The sequence below is a fragment of the Schistocerca cancellata genome, chromosome 9 (assembly GCF_023864275.1).
Source record: "Schistocerca cancellata isolate TAMUIC-IGC-003103 chromosome 9, iqSchCanc2.1, whole genome shotgun sequence".
In the NCBI taxonomy this organism is placed as follows: domain Eukaryota; kingdom Metazoa; phylum Arthropoda; class Insecta; order Orthoptera; family Acrididae; genus Schistocerca; species Schistocerca cancellata.
Window position 1 is genome coordinate 334,805,981 of NC_064634.1, and position 21,609 is coordinate 334,827,589.

Consider the following 21,609-nt stretch of genomic DNA (forward strand, 5'->3'; position numbering starts at 1 on the left):
GCTGAAAGGTGTTTGATTTGACATTCTGTACTGAACAGCCGCAGTCCTGCAACCATCTCTGAAAAGATGGACATACACATACTTGGAAAGTTTAACGCTGTCAGTAAACGAGAAATGTAGGAGGAAGGACATTCGTTTGCAGACTCGGATCGTAGTGCGCGTGCCGATCTTGGCGTCCTCGGTGCGACAGCGCTCATTGGATGATTGCTGCGGCTAGGCTGGCTTTTGTTGTCCCTTGCCGCAGAATAACACTGGGAGAAGGGGGGGGGAGGGATGGGGGAGAGAAGGTCCAGAGAGATGAGAGCGGTGGCCGGCAGTGCGTATCTCTATCTGTGGCGAGCGCGGAGCACGCATCCCGGCAGATAGTAGCACGGCTATAAAACAAACGTCCCAGCCGCCCGCTGCACGTCACATCGCGCTCTCCGCCACACTCACGATGGCTGCTGCTGCTCGTCTCCTCCGCGTGTTGCCCCCGCTGTTGTTGGCAGTCAGCTGCGTCCTCGCTGCGGTGAGTCCGTCGTTAACGCCCTAGGTAGTCTACGGCGAGACTTTACGGGGAAAGAAAGACTACACGCGAGGTTGGCCTCGGCATGAACACGTTTTCAGAGCTTATTTCCTGAATATTGTTATCCCCTTGTCCTGCGAACTATAGTCTCCTACCATATGACAGGCAGGTAGAATGGTGTTTCCCAACCTTTTTGAGACCAGACCAAATCAGATGTCATTCAGCACCTCCAACAAAAGTTGGGACCAATTAAAAATTACACTGGAAATAAAAATTAACTCCTATTATCTATGATTGTTAAGGGGAAATTGTATGTTTTATGCCGCCAATGCTAAATTATCGAATTTTGTGACCCATTATCTTGGAAATATTTTAAGACACCAAATTACAACTTTCCATAATTATCGAATGCACCTTTCTAAATACACTGAACTAGAATTATTACAAAAATTGTATTGTGGAGCATGTTATCTTTTTGTTTTTCGAACACTCAATTTTTGTCAGAATTTTGTAAATAAATGAACATAAAAACAAAACAATTCAGGAAATTTTAATTATTCTAGTTCCATTTTTGTTGAATCTCACACTTGGCAAGCTGTGAAAATTTCGTGTCTCTGCCATCAGTACTTTTTTAGAAAATGGGTCATTTATTGAAAAAAATGTAGTTCAGAGATACTGATATTTAAAACTTTTTTTATTAGAAATTCTTATACAGACTTACATTTCTGTATCTTTTATGCACTAGAATTGCCTTGGCCCATAGTCTGCGTCTTCTTCAGTGTCACAACAGCCCAGTGCTTGCCTCCTCCTTTTCTTTCTTGCTTCTTTTGTCATTTGCTGAGCAGCCAACTCTGCTTTACGTACAAGACGCTCATCCAGTTACCGCAGTCCTTTAACTGTATTCTGTCCAAATCTGACCCCTAACTTCTCCAGAACCTTACGTCTTTCATAGTTCCCACCATTAAAAGTTATTACAGCATCAGACACTGCTAACTTTAGACTCATAAGGCCAGCAAATACATTTTTAGGCACACGGCACCACACAACATTATTGAAGGACTCATTCACGTTCTGGATCTTCCCAACTAAACACTTCTTTCGTAGCTCAGGATTTGCCATATCTCTGTAAAAAGGTTTGATTTCCTCCATTACTGCCAAAGGAAGAGAATATTTGTGTGTAAATTCATGCAGGGTGCCGGAAAATTTAGCTTGCCTATATTTACACCAATTTTGCTTTACCTCTCAGAAAGCATGACATGGCTTTTCATTGTGTTTTCAAGTACTTCAGAAGAAACTGCAGGTCTTACATATCTGTTACCAGCAAATTTGAGTTTCTTGAAGTTACTTTTACGCTTAGTCATTTTATTTACGTATAAAAAGCAATAGGATTTAGCTTACAACAAAAATAGGCGATAATCACACTGTTTTCAACGAAAACTAGTATCAGAAACCAAGGCCTGATTTGTTTATTCGTAATGCCAACTTCTAAGACGTAGCAGTAGGCACTAAACAAAGCAATTGATAGCCTTCTAGACTCTGTAGTTCCCAAGATATGACTGCTCAACTGTGGCAGTATATGCGTAGCCGCGAAATTTGACAGTCACACGTCAGCATTCAAAATATAAGGTGAAGGTCTCACAATTGTCTGATTTTAATGTATTATATACCAAAATCTTCAGGAAAGTCCAAAGTACATTATGGAGTAGAAAACAGAAAATGTCAAATTTCAACGAATTTCAGGTACAATGTCCCCTTAATATTCAGACAAATAACAATCTCACTATTTCTACGTTTTTCACTACATCAAGAAATAACGAGTCGGTAGGATATTTTATGGTATTTTGGTTTGTTCATTTCTCACAGCTTTGTGTTTTGCTTGGTGTCCACTACTGCATGTCGTAAGTCATGCGTCAATTTAATTCGTTCTTTACCTCTATTTCCGTTGCTACCAAGAGAGAAGCTCTATGTCACAATCTGTGAGCTGTGAGGAATGAAATCGGTATTTTTAAGAGTTCTTCCAATAATGGTAACTACTAATCACCGAATATCAGTGTAAACACTCCTAATACCAGTTTTGTTTCGTGGAAATCTCTTTACAGCGTGTTGCCTTTTCGACGTTCAAGAAATTGTACTTTCCATCAAAATACACTATCTGACAATATTCCTTTATTCACAGAAACTGGTCTTGGAACAATGATTATCACACGTCAGTTTTATAAATTACAAAATTTATTACTGACAACGAGTGATAACTAGTAGCACTGGATGGGCAGCAAAAGAAGTAAATAAAAAGGAAAAATGCCCTTCAGTGCTCTTGGTAAACTAATTAAGTTTTCAAACTACTGGACCGCAAAAGAAGTAAATAAAAAGTGAAGATGACCTTGAGCGCTCTTGGTAAACTAATTAAGTTTTCAGAATGATGCTTTTTTTTAATGAAGGTCTACAAAGGGTCCATACTACCAGTTTTTAGTTATGACAGTGAGACGTTGTTTTAACACGAAAACCATTCAAAATCTGTGGGTAGCTCACAGACCACTGGAGAGATGTACGTGGCAAATTACAGAGAGAGTAATACAACTAAATGGATCAAGGAACATAACTATGGTAGTGATGATAAAACGTTGAGATGGCCTGGACAGTAAACAGGAAGATGGATATAGGAAGTTATTTTCTGGATTCCAAGAAATAACAGAGGAATTGGAAGGCAAACTAATGGCAGGAGGATAGGTAGATGACAATAGAAATTAATGGAACTATCGGCAATTCGTACCGTTGAAGAATGTAGAGGACGTTTCAATACAGTAGCGGACGTCAAATGGCTGATGATCAGTTATATATTAGAGTCTACTGCAATAGTGACAACGGAGATTACTTTAAAAAATATTTTATGATAGTCAGTAAATCATAACAACCAATTTTGCTTTACCTCTCAGAAAGTTTCATTTTACCCTCAGGGGGTAATTACCGCAAAACTGGAAACCACTAAGGTAAAAGAAGTTAATTCCTAGGGGTTACAGCTTGATAATAACTGGCAGGAGCATACCACAAAACTGCTAAAGTGCCTAAACAACTCCCTATTTGCAGTGCGGATGCCATCAGACATAGGAGACAGAAATATGATATTGCAGAGCCTGTGTTATTCTGAATTATGATGGGCTGTTCCTTTGGTCATTCACAAATTTTCATTGTCATCATTGTTTTCTACAGCTGATGGTTGTCCATATTCGCAATTGCGAATACGTTTCATGTAGATGATATAAAATTAAAAATTTAGTGTACTTTGCTTATTTTTATGTCGTCCAGGATCATTATTTTGGGGTAACTCATCAAACCAAGCTAAAGCTTTCTAGTGGGAAAACATGTAATACGAATTACTTGTGGTGTGGACTCAAGAACATCCCAAAGAGGCCTAGTGAAGGAACTGGGGATCTGACTACTTTTTTGCAATATATCTATTCCTTAAAAGTTGATCCCCTTTTTGAAACCAACAGCTCAGTTTATAGAATCGATTCTAAAAATAAGAATAATCATCACAAAAATTAAAAGTCACTCACTTTGATCCATAATGGTGTCCGTCATTCAGAAACACTGTCTTCAATAAATTTCCAGGAGCTTAAAAAGTTTAATTAGTAATTGAGTTCAGTTCAAAAGGAGTTTGAAGAATTTGCTCTCTCTGCTCCACTGATGAATTTCTTATCACAACCGACTGATGTATATATGTCATTAATAATATCAAACAACGCGATTGTTACATACAATCTAACTTCTGTACAAATTCAGTGCAGTAATGCGACTGATGTAGATAAGTGACGAAAAATTATTTTTCTATTTAATGATGAAGGGTACAATAACCTGAGAATTATCATATGCTCCTCAGTGCAATGAACATTTACGTGTTTTGTGATTGGTATGTTTTAAATTAAAATACACGATCCAGGCACATGAACGTGAACACCTGTAAAATCCTGAATAATCAACTTTTGCAGCACGGACGTGCAGGAAAACAATGAGATTCTGCAACCATGCTGACACCAGTGTATGGCCAACTGCACTAGGTTTCTCGGTTGAGGATCCAAAGCACGAGCAGCCCGCTCGAGATGCTCCCACAGATTCTCGCTTGGGTTTCAACCCCAGGAGTTTGGTGGTCATACGAATACAGTTCACTCATCCTGGTGCTCTTCAAACAACGCAAGTACACTGTGCGCTGTGTGACACGTTGCATTGTCCTGTTGGTAGATGCTACTGTGCCGAGGAAAGCACAAACCGCATGTAAAGATGGACGTGTCTCCCCCCTCCCGTAAAACACTGAAGTGCCAATGAAACTGGTATAGGCATGCTTATTCATATACAGAGATATGTAAACAGGTAGAGTACGACGATGCGGTCGGCAGCACCTATCTAAGACAACAAGTGTCTCTCGCAGTTGTCAGATCGGTTACTGCTGCTACAACGACAGGTTTTCAAGATTGATGTAAGTTTGAACGTTGTGTTATAGTCGGCGCACGAGCGATGGGACACGGCATCTCAGAGGTAGCGATGAAGTAGGGATTTTCCCGAACGACCATTTCACGACAGTACCGTTAGTATTAGGAAGCCGGTAAAACATCTGATCTCCGACATCGCTGCGGTCGGTAAAAGAGCCTGCAAGAACAGGCGACTAAAGAGTATCATTCAACTTGACCGAAGTGCAACCCTTCCGCAAATTGCTGCAGTGTGCTCAGGCTGTTCAGGCTGCCGATACCTGTTCGCAGAAACAAAACTCTGGGAAATGTCCACTGAAATTTGACAAATCAATCAGACCTCAAGGATTTCACTGCAGCTCTGCCAACAAACCCTACTCCCACATCCTGGAAGGCATGAGTCGTGAGACCCCCAGACAATGTATGACACACAGTGGATCCAGGCTACAAAGCCAATGGGAGAGGATGAAAGGCGAACTTATTCGCGGCGCCTTTAAATAACCGGAACATATCGGCTAAGGGTGACAACACCAAAAGAAAATCCTGGTCCTCCTAGAAGGGGGTTGGTAACCAACTTTCAGAAAACACATACTCCCAGTACCCAGGGAATATCACGAAAACATTCCCCAGAGTATAATGCTCCCTCCTCCGACCGGGACTCATTCGAAGGTTAATGCAGGACAATACCCGCCAACGGCCATCTGTCCGATGGAGCGTAAAATGTTATCATCTGGAAAGGCCATCTGTCTCCACTCCGTGGACGTCCAGTTCCAGTATTGGCGTACAAATTATAGGCTTCGTGGTCAATGAACAACAGTCAACATGGTGCACAAAAAAGGCGTTCGGTGTAGAGGCCCAGACGTAACAACTTTCGCGGTTGTACTTCCATTCGCCCGTACACATCTCCACAGCCGTCGTTCATCTACGTCATCTATGGGCCGTGGCGCATCACAGTTTCCTCAGAGCGGTTTTTGGTTAGCACCACTTTGCAATGCATGGTATGCTTCAACCATTGCAGCACGCGAACAATTTACAAACTTAGCAGTTTCGAAAAAGCTTCCACCCTTGGCCAGAAAGCCAATGATCATGACCTTTTGGAACTCAGGTAAATCGCTCCGTTTCTGCATTACGACACCGATTCCACTGTTTTCCGCATCCCCCCGAAACATTTTATATACCCTCCACTGCTACTACTGCCAACTGTCATCTGTTAGTGGTTATTGCACCATGAAGTTGAAGATGTTGATGCTCAAATCATTGTGACTGTACTGTGTATGTTTAAATTTTTCTAGTTATTCCGCATCCCTGAGGTCCACTTGATCTACAGAATATACATTAGCACTTTTTTCTGAATGTTTATTGTATAGTCTTCTTTTCTGAGACATTCTACATCTGGGAAGATTTCCCATCGGTCTGCTGGAATGAAAAGTACTTCTAATCCAATACAGATTTCCAGCGACGTCTGTGTCCACTTAGATGATAGGTGCAACAGTTACAAATTCACAGAGTAATGTACAAGGTTTCCCTTCAGAAAACTGGAGAGGTAATGTTTGCTGCCGTCGCTCAGTTAATTACACAGTCGCCGATGAAGTCCATTCACAAAAGATCAGTTGAACTTTACTGTGGCTAACAACCGGTGTTTACACTGAAAACATTTAAATTTGAAAATGAAAGAATTTAGATTTTTGTGAATGAATTATCTAAAGAAACGGAGGCGCTAGCTGCAGCTTATCGTTCTTTGTTGGTACAATGTGCACGGCCATATGTCTTTATCCAGTAGATACAATACTCTGAGGTGACACGAGTCATGGAATACCTACTAATGTTGTGCCAGACCACTTTTTGCCCGGCATAGTGCAGCAACTCGACGTGGCATAGACTCAACAAGAACTTGAAAGTCCTCTGCAGGAGTCATGCTACCCCTATAGCCGTCCATAATTGCCAAAATGTTGCTGGTACAGGATTTTGTGTGCGATGTGCCATGAAAGTTCGATGGGAGATCTGGGTAGCAAACCGTTCACTCGAATTGTCCAGAATATTCTTCAAACCAATTGCAACCAGGTGACATGGAGCATTGTTATCCATAACCATTCCACCGTTGCTTGGAAACAGGAAGTCCATGAATGGTTGCAAATGGTCTCAGTTGGCTCAGCTGGACCAGAGAACCCAGTCCATTCCATTTAAGCGCGTTCGCACGCACATAACCACCCGTCCACCCACCCACCCACCCACCCACCCACCCACACACACACACACATTATGAAGCCACCACCAGCTAGCACAGCGCCTTGTTGACAACCTGGGACCATGGCTCCGATGGGTCTGCGCCACGCTCGAGCCCTGCCATCAGACCTTACCACTGATATCGGGTCCCACCTGACCAGTCCTCGATTTTCCAGTAGTCTAGGGTCCAACTCATATGGTCACGAGCCCAGGGGACGCGCTGCAGGCGATGTCGTGTTGTTAGCAAAGGCACTCGAGGATTTCGTCTGCTACCCTAACCATTTAATGCCAAATTTCGCCACACTACCCTAACGGATACGTTTGTTGTATGTCCCACATTGATTTCTACAGTGATTTCACGCAATGTTGTTTGTCTGTTCACACTGAAAACTCTATGCAGACAGCGTTGCTCTCGATCAGTAATTTAAGGACGATGACCACAGCTTGTCCGTGGTGAGAGGTAATACCTTAAATTTCGTATTCTCGACACACTTTTGACGCGGTGGATCGAGGTATATCGCATTCGCTGACGATTTCCGAACTGGAATGTCAAATGTGTCTCGCTCCAAAATAAAATTCCGTGTTCAAAGTCTCTTAACTCCTTTGTGCGGTCATATTAACGTCTGAATCCTTTTCATATGATAATCACCTAAGTATAAACGATAGTGCCACCAAAGCATTGCCATCTGTGTATATGATGCCGCCATCCATCCATCCACCTCAGTGTGTTTCGGCAAGCGACGACGTTGTGAGCATCAGGTGCGCCGATAAAGTCATTGCCCAGAATCTAGCGCATGCTTGTATCTCCTACTGGGCCCCTCCCTCTTACCTCGTTATTTTCTGATGAATGTGCTACATATCTCAAATACGAGGAACACGGTTTTCTGATCTAAGGAAGATGAGATGGGCCGGAATGTTATCACGATACCTGGCCACACCTAACCACTTCCACCAACTGTGTATTGAATAATCTAATCCCATCTGGATCAAAGCCGGTATAAGACGTAGAATTGTTTTAGACCTTTTTGAAGCATAGTCCTGTGGCGCTCCGTAATACACTGAAGTGCCAATGAAACTAGTACAGGTATGCGTATTCATAGCCGGCCGGAGTGGCCGTGCGGTTCTATGCGCTACAGTCTGGAACCGAGCGACCGCTACGGTCGCAGGTTCGAATCCTGCCTCGGGCATGGATGTGTGTGTTGTCCTTAGGTTAGTTAGGCTTAATTAGTTCTAAGTCCTAGGCGACTGATGGCCTAAGAAGTTAAGTCGCATAGTGCTCAGAGCCGTTTTTTTGCGTATTCATATACAAAGATATGTAAACAGGTAGAACACGGCGCTGCGGTCGGCAACGCCTATATAAGACAACAAGTGTCTGGCGCAGTTGTTAGATCGGTTATTGCTGCTACAATGACAGGTTATCAAGATTGAAGTAAGTCTGGACGTGGTGTTACAGTCGGAGCATGTGCGCTGGGACACGGCATATCATAGGTAGCGATGAAGGGATTTTCTTCCCATACGACCATTTCACGACAGTACCGTTACTATTAGGAAGCCGGTAAAACATCTGATCTCCGATATCGCCGCGGTCAGTAAAAGAGCCTGCAAGAACGGGACCAACGAAGACTAAAGAGAAACGTTCAAATTGACAGAAGTGCAACCCTTCTTCAAATTGCTGCAGATTTCAATGCTGGGCTATCAACAAGTGTCAGTGTGGCGAACCAGCCAACAAAATATCATCGATATGGGCTTTCGGAGCCGAAGACCCACTTGTGTACCCTTGATGACTCCGCGACACAAAGCCTTACGTCTCGCCCGGGACCGTCAACACCGACATTGAACTGTTGATGACTGGAAACATGTTGCCTGGTCAGGCGAGTCCCGTTTCAAATTGTATCGAGCGAATGGACGTGTACGGGTTTGGAGCTACCTCATGAATCCATGGACCCTGCATTTCAGCAGGGGACTGTTCAAGATGGTAGAGGCTCTGTGGTGGTGTGGGGCGTGTGCAGTTGGAGTGACATGGGACCCCTGATACGTCTAGGTAAAACTGACTGATTACACGAACGTAAGCATCCTATCTGATCACCTGCATCAATTCATGTCCATTGGGCATTCCGACAGACGTGAGCAATTCCAGAAGGACAAAGCGACACCCCTCACGTCTAGAATTGCTACTGAGCGGCTCCAGGAGCACTCTTCTGAGTTTAAACACTTCCTCTGGCCAGCAAACTCCCATACATGAAAATTATTATCCGGGATGCCTTGCAATGGGCTGTTCAGGATTCATGGCATCAGTTCTCTCCAGCACTACTTCAGACATTACTCGAGTTCATCCAACGCCGTGTTGCAGCACTTATGTGTGCTCGCGGGGCCCTACACGATATTAGGCAGGTGTACCAGTTTCTTTTGCTCTTCAGTGTAAATCAAGGACTGTATGGGTTGTGCAAGGTACGATTGTGCACATATACGGGTAGATCCACTGGGTGTACAGTTTTAATTTGTAAGGACTCCAGTGTATAACATGCGTATACTGTTTTAATATAGGGATACAAGAACTTCTCGGGCACACCTTGGAACTACTGCATCTAATCTGTATCTACAGGAAGTAAGGGAGATCGCGTATTTCAGGTAGCACTGGAGATCCGTTCATTTATATTTCCATCGATGTCTACTACATTCATTCTCTGTTAATTAAAGTGAAGTGCGTGGCAGAGAGTACTTCCCATTTTACCACATATTATAGTTTCTTCCCTTTTGATTTGCGTATGTAGCAGACCTATGGCCAGAATTACTGCTTAAATGGCTCCGAGCAGTGGTGTACGTGGCGCAGTGCATAAATGTGCCAACATCTGAACGGAGTTTTCTTTCAGATGTCGAAGTAAATTTTCTCGACGAAGGCAACAGTTGACTTGTATATGACGTTTTACATGTGAACTTAACTAAGAGGTTTTTATTTATTGTTACGTGTGCATATATACGTAGTTTTCTGCAGAGTACTGTGATTTGTACATTTCCACCTCTTCTTGTGTTATACTATACGGTTAGTTGACTTTAAAATGATACTTTCCACCAAAATTAGTCGTCAATGAACCGTTCACTCAAAATAACTTATGGTGGTAACATAAATTTCGTGCAGTTATGGACTGTAATCTCCATATCTTCACACGCGTTCGTAAAAGGTGGGGGTGGGAGGGGAAGGGGGGCGGAGCAGCGCCCATGGCGCATTCTGGGATCAAGAGTGTAGGCTTTTAATTTGTTTCGGAATTCTTATTTATTTGTGGAATTCTCTGTGATTCTACTTAACCGAGTGTATTGTTTTCTCAGCATTACATTTTCGAGAGTCATATGAAAACAGGTGTTTGCCGTGTTTCGTTAATTTAATTGCTATGTGTTTGAGATTCAAAGGAAGTTCTGGGTTTGTTGGATTTGAAACGAATGTTTTCAGATCGTTTTTTATGTAGGTTAGCGACTACCACTTCTGCCAAGCTCACTCTCTTTTCTATCTTAATGTTGTTGTTGCCTTTGTGGAACGCATTTCTTGCAATAGTATCACGACCACAAATGTCATTGTCACTGGTGACTCTCGGAAAGATCGAGCCTGGTGGCAGAAGATCCTCTTTTACCTTAAGAGCACCGTGCGTGAGTAATGACAAACAGAGATACGCTCTGTAACAGGTGGTGAACAGGCAATACAAACAGATACGGCGGCACCTAGCAACAGCTGACTAATTCAGCCTCGTAGTTCAGATTTCACGTCAAGCCGCAAAATCTGCACAGAGATTCATAAGGTCTCAGCTTCTGCAGTGTCGGTACCCAGGCCTACAAACTGTTCTTCGCAGTACAAGTATTTGATTTCTTATCTTCTCGGGCTTGTTTCAAACAGCTCAAGGTGCACGGCAGCAAAAACAAAATATGCATTCTCCGGTGTGCCAGTACGTTTGCCAGCATAGCCGTTACAGGAATCTCTTTAGTTTGAGCTCAATATAAGTGGACCTTGAAGAGCTAGTAGTTGTGCTCTCTGTGCAACGTCAAAATAAAAGGAGAAGTCAGAAAAGGAAGTTCTGGGTACATCCCTTCATTGCTGATCGTGAAGTAACCAGGTTATTTCACACGCTACATAATGATTTAAGAAATTACAGAGAAATTTTTCAATTACATTTGTACATCAGTACGTTCATTCAACGAGCTAGTGGAGACCTACACAGACGAACTGAATAAAAAGGACACGATTTTAAGGAAAGACATCTCACCGACACATGGGATTTTCGAGACCCCTCTAATCAGTAGCAAATTATTGTTATTTACAATGACATTTACAGCTTGTTGTTGTAATTGTATACATACACATGACGTTTCAGTTGTCAACCCCGATAGCTGAGTGGTCAGCGTGGCGGATTACCGTCCTACGGGCCCGAGATCGATTCCCGGCCGGGTCGGAGATTTTCTTCACTCAGGGACTGGGTGTTGTGTTGTCCCCATCATCATTTCATCCCCATCCGGCGCGCAGGTTGCCCAATGTGGCGTCGAATGTAATAAGACCTGCACCAAGGCGGCTCCACAAGGGGCCTCCCGGCCAATGACTCCAAATGTTCATTTCCCTTTACCTTTATTTGAAAAGTACTCTGTTCTAAAATCAAATCCAATATTAGAAATAAACATATCGGACGGGAAACAGGAAACCAGCCTCATCTCTTAAAATAATTCGAGAGTGTCTGAAGTGTCGGATCCATAAATATCACCTGACGCAACAAGAAATATAGTGTTGATATTTTTGACTGGAAGGAAATTGAAGAAAACAATAATAACCCAGATAGTATTGTATTGTATGTTAACCGGGGACCTAGAAACGACGGAGAAGCTCCGTCCCCGCCGCAGCCGCAGTGGTCCGTAACCCCACGACGACTACCGCAGTCCACTTCACCCCTCCGCCGCCCCACACCGACCCCAGGGTTATTGTGCGGTTCGGCCCCCGGTGGACCCCCCAGACACCAGACGAGTGTAACCTCTATGTTTGCGTGGTAGAGTAATGGTGGCGTACGCGTACGTGGAGAACTTGTTTGCGCAGCAATGGCCGACATAGTGTAACTGAGGCGGAATCAGAGGAACCAGCCCGCATTCGCCGAGGCAGATGGAAAACCGCCTAAACCATCCACAGGCTGGCCAGTTCACCGGACCTCGACACAAATCCACCGGGCGGATTCGTGCCGCCGTCCGAAGTGGCCGTGTGGTTCTAGGCGCTGCAGTCTGGCACCGCGAGACCGCTACGGTCGCAGGTTCGAATCCTGCCTCGGGCATGGATGTGTGTGATGTCCTTAGGTTAGTTAGGTTTAACTAGCTCTAAGTTCTAGGGGACTAATGACCTCAGAAGTTGAGTCCCATAGTTCTCAGAGCCATTTGAACTTTTTTTTTATTCTTTTTTTTTCGTGCCGGGGACCAGGCACTCCTTCCCGCCTGGAAAGCCAGACAGTAATGGACTTTCTCTGTGCTGTAAAGTTTTTGTGAGTGGTGTGGAGCACCAATAACAGCTTGTGCAGCAATTGAGAATCCATAATTTCCACGTTCTCCAGCTAACCAGTGCAATGAATGTGCAGTGTTATAAGTAGTTTGAATTGATTGTAATGTGGAGGGGCGTATTCTTCGAACTGGGTTTCATTTATATACGCACCATTCCCAAGAAACTTTCTTTCAGTTCACAGTTTTCATAGTTCTGAGATGAAGTGTCCCAAATTTCTGGTCTCATCTGAGTCTCACTTATAAAAGATTCAGTATCGAAACCATCCATAACTCACACATGCAATTCGAATAAAGCGGCAGGTAGCTTGTGCTATTGTCTTGTTGCTAGACTGGCCATAAGCCGCCGTGCGTTTCATTGGTAGCACTGCCAGGCCGGCAGCAGGTCTACTGGCATTCAGGTAAATGGAAAGTGTGTAAGTAGAGGCATCACTGAGTTCCAAGCGTTCTGTCTGGTATTTCTGCCAGCAGAGTTGTCGTGTCACTCCAGGCTGAATGAACAGAGCCTTGAGAGTTCCATAAGAGCTGCAATCCGTAGAAGACATGCCTCCAAACCTCTGCTGTACAGGGTGTTACAAAAAGGTACGGCCAAACTTTCAGGAAACATTCCTCACACACAAATAAAGAAAAGATGTTATCTGGACATGTGTCCGGAAACGCTTAATTTCCATGTTAGAGCTCATTTTAGTTTCATCAGTATGTACTGTACTTCCTCGATTCACCGCCAGTTGGCCCAATTGAAGGAAGGTAATGTTGACTTCGGTGCTTGTGTTGACATAAGACTCATTGCTCTACAGTACTAGCATCAAGCACATCAGTACGTGGTTTTGCAGTCAGTGCAATGTTTACAAATGCGGAGTTGGCAGATTCCCATTTGATGTATGGATTAGCACGGGGCAATAGCCGTGGCGCGGTACGTTTGTATCGAGACAGATTTCCAGAACGAAGGTGTCCCGACAGGAAGACTTTCGAAGCAATTGATCGGCGTCTTAGGGAGCACGGAACATTCCAGCCTATGACTCGCGACTGGGGAAGACCTAGAACGACGAGGACACCTGCAATGGACGAGGTAATTCTTCGTGCAGTTGACGATAACCCTAATTTCAGCGTCACAGAAGTTGCTGCTGTACAAGGTAACGTTGACCAAGTCATTGTATGGAGAGAGCTACGGGAGAACCAGTTGTTTCCATACCATGTAAAGCGTGTGCAGGCACTATCAGCAGCTGATTGGCCTCCACGGGTACACTTCTGCGAATGGTTCATCCAACAATGTGTCAATCCTCATTTCAGTGCAAATGTTCTCTTTACGGATGAGGCTTCATTCCAACGTCACCAAATGTAAATTTTCACAATCAACATGTGTGGGCTGACGAGAATCCGCACGCAATTGTGCAATCACGTCATCAACACAGATTTTCTGTGAATGTTTGGGCATACATTGTTGGTGATATCTTGATTGGGCCCCATGTTCTTCCACCTACGCTCAATGGAGCACGTTATCATGATTTCATACGGGATACTCTACCTGTGCTGCTAGAACATGTGCCTTTACAAGTACGACACAACATGTGGTTCATGCACGATGGAGCTCTTGCACATTTCAGTCGAAGTGTTCGTACGCTTCTCAACAACAGATTCGGTGACCGATGGATTGGTAGAGGCGGACCAATTCCATGGCCTCCACGCTCTCCTGACCTCAACCCTCTTGACTTTCATTTATGGGGGCATTTGAAAGCTCTTGTCTACGCAACCCCGGAACCACATGTAAAGATTCTTCGTGCTCGTACTGTGGACGGCTGTGATACAATACGCCATTCTCCAGGGCTGCATCAGCGCATCAGGGATTCCATGCGACGGAGGGTGGATGCATGTATCCTCGCTAACGGGGGACATTTTGAACATTTCCTGTAACAAAGTGTTTGAAGTCACGCTGGTACGTTCTGTTGCTGTGTGTTTCCATTCCATGATTAATGTGATTTGAAGAAAAGTAATAAAATGAGCTCTAACACGGAAAGTAAGCGTTTCCGGACACATGTCCACATAACATATTTTCTTTCTTTGTGTGTGAGGAATGTTTCCTGAAAGTTTGGCCGTACCTTTTTGTAACACCCTGTATAGAGCTAACTGACGTTTCAAAGTGCAGCCTAGAAACTAGCTACTACCGATATGACAAACATCACTCCCTCTAACAATAAGCAACTGCGAAAACACTGACTGATTACTTAAGTGTGCATGGGAAATATTGGGAATATATCATTTTAAATTCTGTAATCCATTATGGATACGCATTTCAATACAAATCTAAGACAAAAAAGGAAACGCACCACGAAGGAATTATCCGAATGGAACAGAAATATATAGATATGATGTACATGTACAGACAATATTACAATTTCAGAAAAATGGGATGATTTACTCCACAAACTCAGTAAGTCAATAATGCGTTGGTCCGCATATGGCCCTTATGCAAGTAGTTATTCGGCTCGGTATTGATTGGTAGAATTCTTGGATGTCCTCTTGGGGGATACGGTGCCAAATTCTGTTAAATTGATACGTTACATCGTCCAAATTACGAGCTAGGTAGAGCGCTCTGTCCACAATGCTACAAACGTTCTCAGTTGGGGAGAGATCTGGCGATCTTGCTGGCCAAGGTAGGGTTTATCAAGGAGGAAGACAAGCAGTGGAAACTCTCAACGTGTGCGAGCGGGCATTATCTTGCTTCACTGTAAGCCCAAGGTAGCTTGCCACGAGGGTCAACAAAACGGGCCTTCAACGGATCGCTCTGCTGTAAGGATGACAACCAAAGGAGTCCTGCTATGCTGCTATCAAACGAAATGACAGCCCCGACCATCGCTCCTGGCTGTCAGACCATAAGGCGGCCAATAGGTTGCTATCCCAAGTAGTCTTTAGTGGTGAATCCAGCCTCGAATTGGGCCACGACGACCAACGAAGGCACATTTAGTGACCTGAAATCAATACTGTTACAGCTGCACGATAACAGGTATCTTGCTCAGATGTTGCGATAATTTATATACATATTCTTTGTCATTCGTTAGAGTAATGGGTACAATGGAATTAATTTGCAAGAAAATTTAACGCATGTGGAAATAGTGATTCTTACTCATGTTAAAGAGATTATTTTTCCTTCATCTGGGAAACCAGCCTTACTCAAATGGGAGACACTCGAGCACTCGCTCTATAGTCCTGATCATTCCCTATGCAGTTATCACGCCCTAGTTCCTTAGTAATCACCCAGCCTTCAAGCTCTTTGTCTGACAAGTATGTACAACAGGCAGTTAGACGTTTTCACGCTGCAGGACCCGGTGATTTATTAAACGGGTATCTTCAGCCTGGTGCGTCGGTGGGATGACTGCCTAAATTCTCACTGCGACTTTGCCTGATAGGCATACCAATTGTGTACAGTCTTCGAACGGAAAATTTTTGATCGTCCCTTAACAATTCATAGCATCGGATTCTCACGATACTGCAGATGTTTCACGAATCTTAGTCTATCACGGTCGTGCTGACAGGCAATCCCTTACCTCAAAAGAAATTTACCTATCTGATGATAGGAAAGGAAGTTCTAGTTAAGAAGTGAGGAAGAGTTACATCGGTCACAGTCTGATGTAAGGTCTCTTACTAAACCAGCACTGAGTCCATAAAATTCTACAAAGACGTGTTGTGCCCACGATCTAACTGTATCTTCCAGAGGAGTGAGGTATGTCTTCACGCATGCGAAACGAGTTTCCTCTCGTAGGGATAACGTCGCAGTTAAATTTGATACCACGAATAAAGCACTTCCTATATTAAAATTTAAACAAAAGTTAAATATAACTTACCTAGTATGTCTCCTTTTTCAGCCATCCATCACATCGGAAGAGATGAGGACGGACATCATGGTGATACAACAGTGCAACGAAACGCACCCTGTTCCGCTTAGTAAGTACATCATAATCAACAACTTATCTGCATCATCAACATAACAAAACTCATCTGCATGTACTTAAAAACAATCATGTTTCCGACATAAGTGACGACATTATGCCTAAACCACCGTCTAACCGAATGTAAAAAATCTGGATTTTTTTGAGGTTATTAAGTTCTCTCACTACTTATCTGAAAAGTAATTAGTGCCTATTCCTATTTATAGCTCCCTTTATGTTGCGGCATCCTATGATCATAAATTGTGACCGTTGCTTTCTAGTCGTGACTTCCAATCAAAATTACTTTAATGGTCTCTTTTCGAGTCATATTGTAAATTTTATGTTACGGACCCATGATCTAGAGCTGCAGCTGAACGTATTCGATCAGGGAACTGACCACATTCCACAAGAAAAAAAAAAGAAGACTTAGTAAACTTTCCCATCGATACAATTTGAAAATTGTCATGCGATATTCGCATACAACCAACGTCAAAAACCGACGAAAAAACAGATCGAAAAAACGAAGACAACAAAAGAAAAAAGTAGTGGTGTCTTTGACTAGTAATCAAAACGTTCTGTGTCCTGGGTTCGAGCACATACACATTCGGTATAAGCAGTCACCATCGTTCTGCCAACGATCTTGTCAAACAGGAAGAAGGAGCGGACAGAGTTTCAGGGTAGCCTCTTATCGTTTGGGTGGGAAACTGCCCTTAAAGGCGGAAGAGTCAGCAATTATTACGGTATCATAATGAAGAAGGCAATGGAACCACGGAATTAAATACACACATTGTTAATCCTCAGGACATGTGGTCTTTAATGGAAAAATTGTCTTGATAGTCTCTCCATTGGCAAAAGGTTTCCCATTAGTCTCCCATTCGGATCTCCGGGGAGGGACTACCCAGGTGCAGGTTGAAAGGTATGTACTAAGGTCTGATCAGGGTAGATCCAGAAAATAAAGTCGATAGTTTCCAACCGCAAGGTGGAATGAGTATAATATCTTTGAGTAGGAGGATCTTTGATGGTTAAGAGAGCAGGACGAGCGCAGTAAAAAACTGGGGAGTCGCAGCTAGGTGCACAGAGGAAGCTGATGTGTGGTGACAGCTTTAAGGTAGGATTCGCGCTATGCATTTTTTCGGTTGCACACTGAGCAGACTTTAGCATAGGAGAAGCTATATAATAATTTCAAAAAGGGTTTTGTTAGATAATGTTCAGAGTCAGGATATGTATGTCCAAGTTTTGACCCAGTAATCGTTTTGTAAAATTTTTTGTAAGAGTGATTCGTGCTACAAAAATGTTGGAAATGGTAGTTTTGTATATGACTTAAATTTTTAACAATATATATATTGAGATCAACATTGTGCTTAAATCTAACAGCCTGAATCACAATATACATCCTTTGCTTGTACTGAATATGAAAATGAGTAGTAAAGTAAAGTTACCCACAAATGAAAGAACGTAAAGAAAATGAGGCCTCTATGCAATATATATGTGCAGTTCATGGTTTGAAATCGATTTTGGTACAACTAAAGTTATCAGAGCAAAGTTATTTCAAATAACTAATTTTATTCAATTGCACAACTGACATTATTCAAGCCAAGATATAATTTCATTAAGTAAACATCAGGGCCAAAAGTTAATTTTTCAGTAGCATCTTAATGCCATTTCACAAACAGCATTATTCTCTTAAATTTGATTGCTGGGTGAAATACATGTTTCATTTTTGGCAAAATAGAGGAGTGCAGGAAACAAGGTCGCAAACGCATTCAGATGCAGGTTTGTTGAATAATTTTATCTATGATACTTTCAAGGTGAACCTGACAAAAAGATCGAATAACAACGAAAGGATAACATGCAAAGTTGGGGCGTGGAATGTCACCAGTTTCAGCGTGGTGGAAAAGCTAAAAAATCTGAAAATGGATATGCAAAGTCTTAGTCTAGGAACGCTAATAGCGAAATGAAATGGAAAACAGATAAAGAGTTTCTGATCAGGCAAATATCAACAGCAGCAGAAAATGATAACAGAGCATAGATTTGGCTATGACTAGGAAACCAAGACAGAGAGTGAGTACGTGTAAGCAATTTAGTTATCTGGTTGTTCTCGTCCGAATCGACAGGAAACCAACACCAACAACAATACTTAAGGTATACATGCCGACGTTCAAAGCAGAAGCTGAATAGTTAGACAAAGTATGAGGATATTGAACAGATAATTCAGTATGTAAGAGATGACAGTCTAATAATCAAGGGGGATTAGAGCGCGGTAGTAGGGGAAGGAATGGAAGACGGATTTACGGGAGAGTGTGGGCTTGGTACAAGAAATGGGAGAGCAGAAATGGTAATTGAATTCTGCGAGAAATTCCGGCTAGTAATTGTGAATACACTTTTTTTAAATTACAAGAGATGGAGGGAAACTATGTGATCAAAAGTATCCGGACACCTGGCAGAAAATGACATAAGTTTGTGGCACCCTCCATCGGCAAGGCTCGAATTCAACATGGTGTTGGCCCACCCTTAGCCTTGATGCCATTTTCCACTCTCGCAGGCATACGTTGAACCAGGTGCTGGAAGGTTTCTTGCGGAATGGCAGCCCATTCTTCACGGAATGCTGCACTGAGGAGAGGTATCGATGTCGATCAGTGAGGCCTGGCACGAAGTCGGCACTCCAAAACATCCCAAAGGTGCTCTATAGTATTCAGGTCAGGACTCTGTGCAGGCCAGTCCATTACAGGGATGTTATTGTCGTGTAACAACTCTGCCATAGGCCGTGCATTATGAACAGGTGCTCGATCGTGTTGAAAGATACAATCGCCATCCCCGAATTTTACTGTTGGCACTGCACACGCCGATGTGTTCCCGAAACGCGCCTTTAGACCGAAGAAGCCGAGACCGCAGCCTTCCGAGGACGGCGATTATGTCATACTTCGGGAACACATCGGCAAAGATCGACAGAATACTCAGAAAATAGAACGTCAAGTGCGTGTTTCGCCCTCCATCCAAAACGAAAACATGATTAGGATCAGTCAAGGACGACTTAGGACTCCGGAAACCGGGAGTTTACAGCATCTCTTGCCAGTGCGGGAAAACGTATGTAGGCCAGACCATCCGGACGGTACAGGAGAGATGCAGTGACACAAACGCCACAAAGACAACGCACAGCCAACCCGCCGTAGCAGAGCTACGATCACAAAGGTGTTACATTAATCGAACACCTTCTGGGGCTGTATCCTCAAAGAGGCAGTGGAGATCCGGCTGCATGACGAACTAATAAATAAAGACAGCGGTTTCCAGCTAAGCAAGGCCTGGGATCCAGCTTTGAGTATGATTAAAACACAACGACAGTCTACAGGGAAATCCGCTGATGACAGGACACCTGAAGAAGAAGCGTTGTCACCACGACGGCAGTTCGGCAAGCAGCCGTGGCCGCGGAAGGACTACCGCCCATGATCTGTCGCGGGGCGCTGCCCTTCCCCCACCACCGGCGCGGAGCGCTCGGAAGCGCCCAGACGGAGGCTGCGGGATAAGAGTGAGTCGGCATCTACCAGGTGTACCGGTATGAAAGAGCGTTTTTTTGTTAAAATAAATACTAATTTTCAAATGAAAAGTAAAAACATTTTATTCAAAGTACTGACCATTGCTTTCTATACATTTTGACGACCTTTCTGGCAATTTGTGGACACCACGCCAATGGCAATTTTCGTGACCAGAATGAGATTTTCACTCTGCAGCGGAGTGTGCGTTGATATAAAACTTCCTGGCAGATTAAAACTGTGTGCCCGACCGAGACTCGAACTCGGGACATTTGCCTTTCGCGGGCAAGTGCTCTACCAGCTGAGCTACCGAAGCACGACTCACGCCCGGTACTCACAGCTTTACTTCTGCCAGTATCTCGTCTCCTACCTTCCAAACTTTACAGAAGCTCTCCTGCGAACCTTGCAGAACTAGCACTCCTGAAAGAAAGGATATTGCGGAGACATGGCTTAGCCACAGCCTGGGGGATGTTTCCAGAATGAGATTTTCACTCTGCAGCGGAGTGTGCGCTGATATGAAACTGGCAGAAGTAAAGCTGTGAGTAGCGGGCGTGAGTCGTGCTTCGGTAGCTCAGATGGTAGAGCACTTTCCCGCGAAAGGCAAAGGTCCCGAGTTCGAGTCTCGGTCGGACACACAGTTTTAATCTGCCAGGAAGTTTCAGAAATTTTCGTCTTTTGAAGCAAACCAATCAGACACCCAATTTTCGACTTCTTCGTAGGAATCGAAGTGTTCCTCAGCCAATGCGTGTCCCATTGATGAAAACAAATGGTAGTCGGAAGGAGCCAAGTCTGGTGAATACGGCGGATGGGGTAGCAGCTCCCAGCCAAGTGTTTTGATTGTATCCTGAACCAGTTTTGCTTTGTGTGCAGGTGCATTGTCGTGTAAAAAAATATTACTTTGGCATGTCTTCTGGCCCATTCTGGTCTTTTTTCGATCAATGTGTAGTTCAAATTAATCATTTGTTGTCTGTAGCGATTAGTATTCACAGTTTCACCGGGTTTTAGAAGCTCATGATACACCACACCTTTCTGATCCCACCAAATACAGAGCATTGTCTTCTTACCGAATCGATCTGGTTTTGCAGTCGATGTTGATGATTGTCCCGGATTAACCCATGATGTTTCCCGTTTTGGATTCTCAAAATAAATCCATTTTTCATCGCCAGTAACAATTCGATGCAAAATTGATTTTCTTTCATGTCTCTGAAGCAAAATTTGACAAATAGTTTTTCGGTTTTCCATCTGTCTTTCATTCAATTCATGTGGCACCCATTTTCCACACTTTTGGATCTTTCCCATAGCTTTCAAATGGTCAGAAATTGTTTGTTGTGCAACATTTAGCATTGCTGCCATTTGCTTCTGACTCAGAGTATCATCTTCATCCAATATTGCTTGCAATTCGGCGTCTTCCAACTTTTTTGGTGGTCTTGCACGTTCTTCATTTCTTAAACAAAATCATT

General features: G+C 43.4%; 1 protein-coding gene across 1 annotated transcript in view; it reads left to right on the forward strand.

Annotated features, from left to right (window-relative positions):
• Positions 1-335: 335 nt before the first annotated feature.
• Positions 336-21,609, forward strand: part of LOC126100575 (uncharacterized) — a 57,927-nt gene continuing 36,653 nt past the window's right edge. The window contains exons 1-2 of the mRNA XM_049911193.1: positions 336-508; positions 16,560-16,638. Of these exons, the coding sequence (XP_049767150.1) occupies positions 437-508; positions 16,560-16,638 (151 nt within the window). The 5' untranslated portion in view covers positions 336-436. The remainder of the gene's footprint in view (positions 509-16,559; positions 16,639-21,609) is intronic.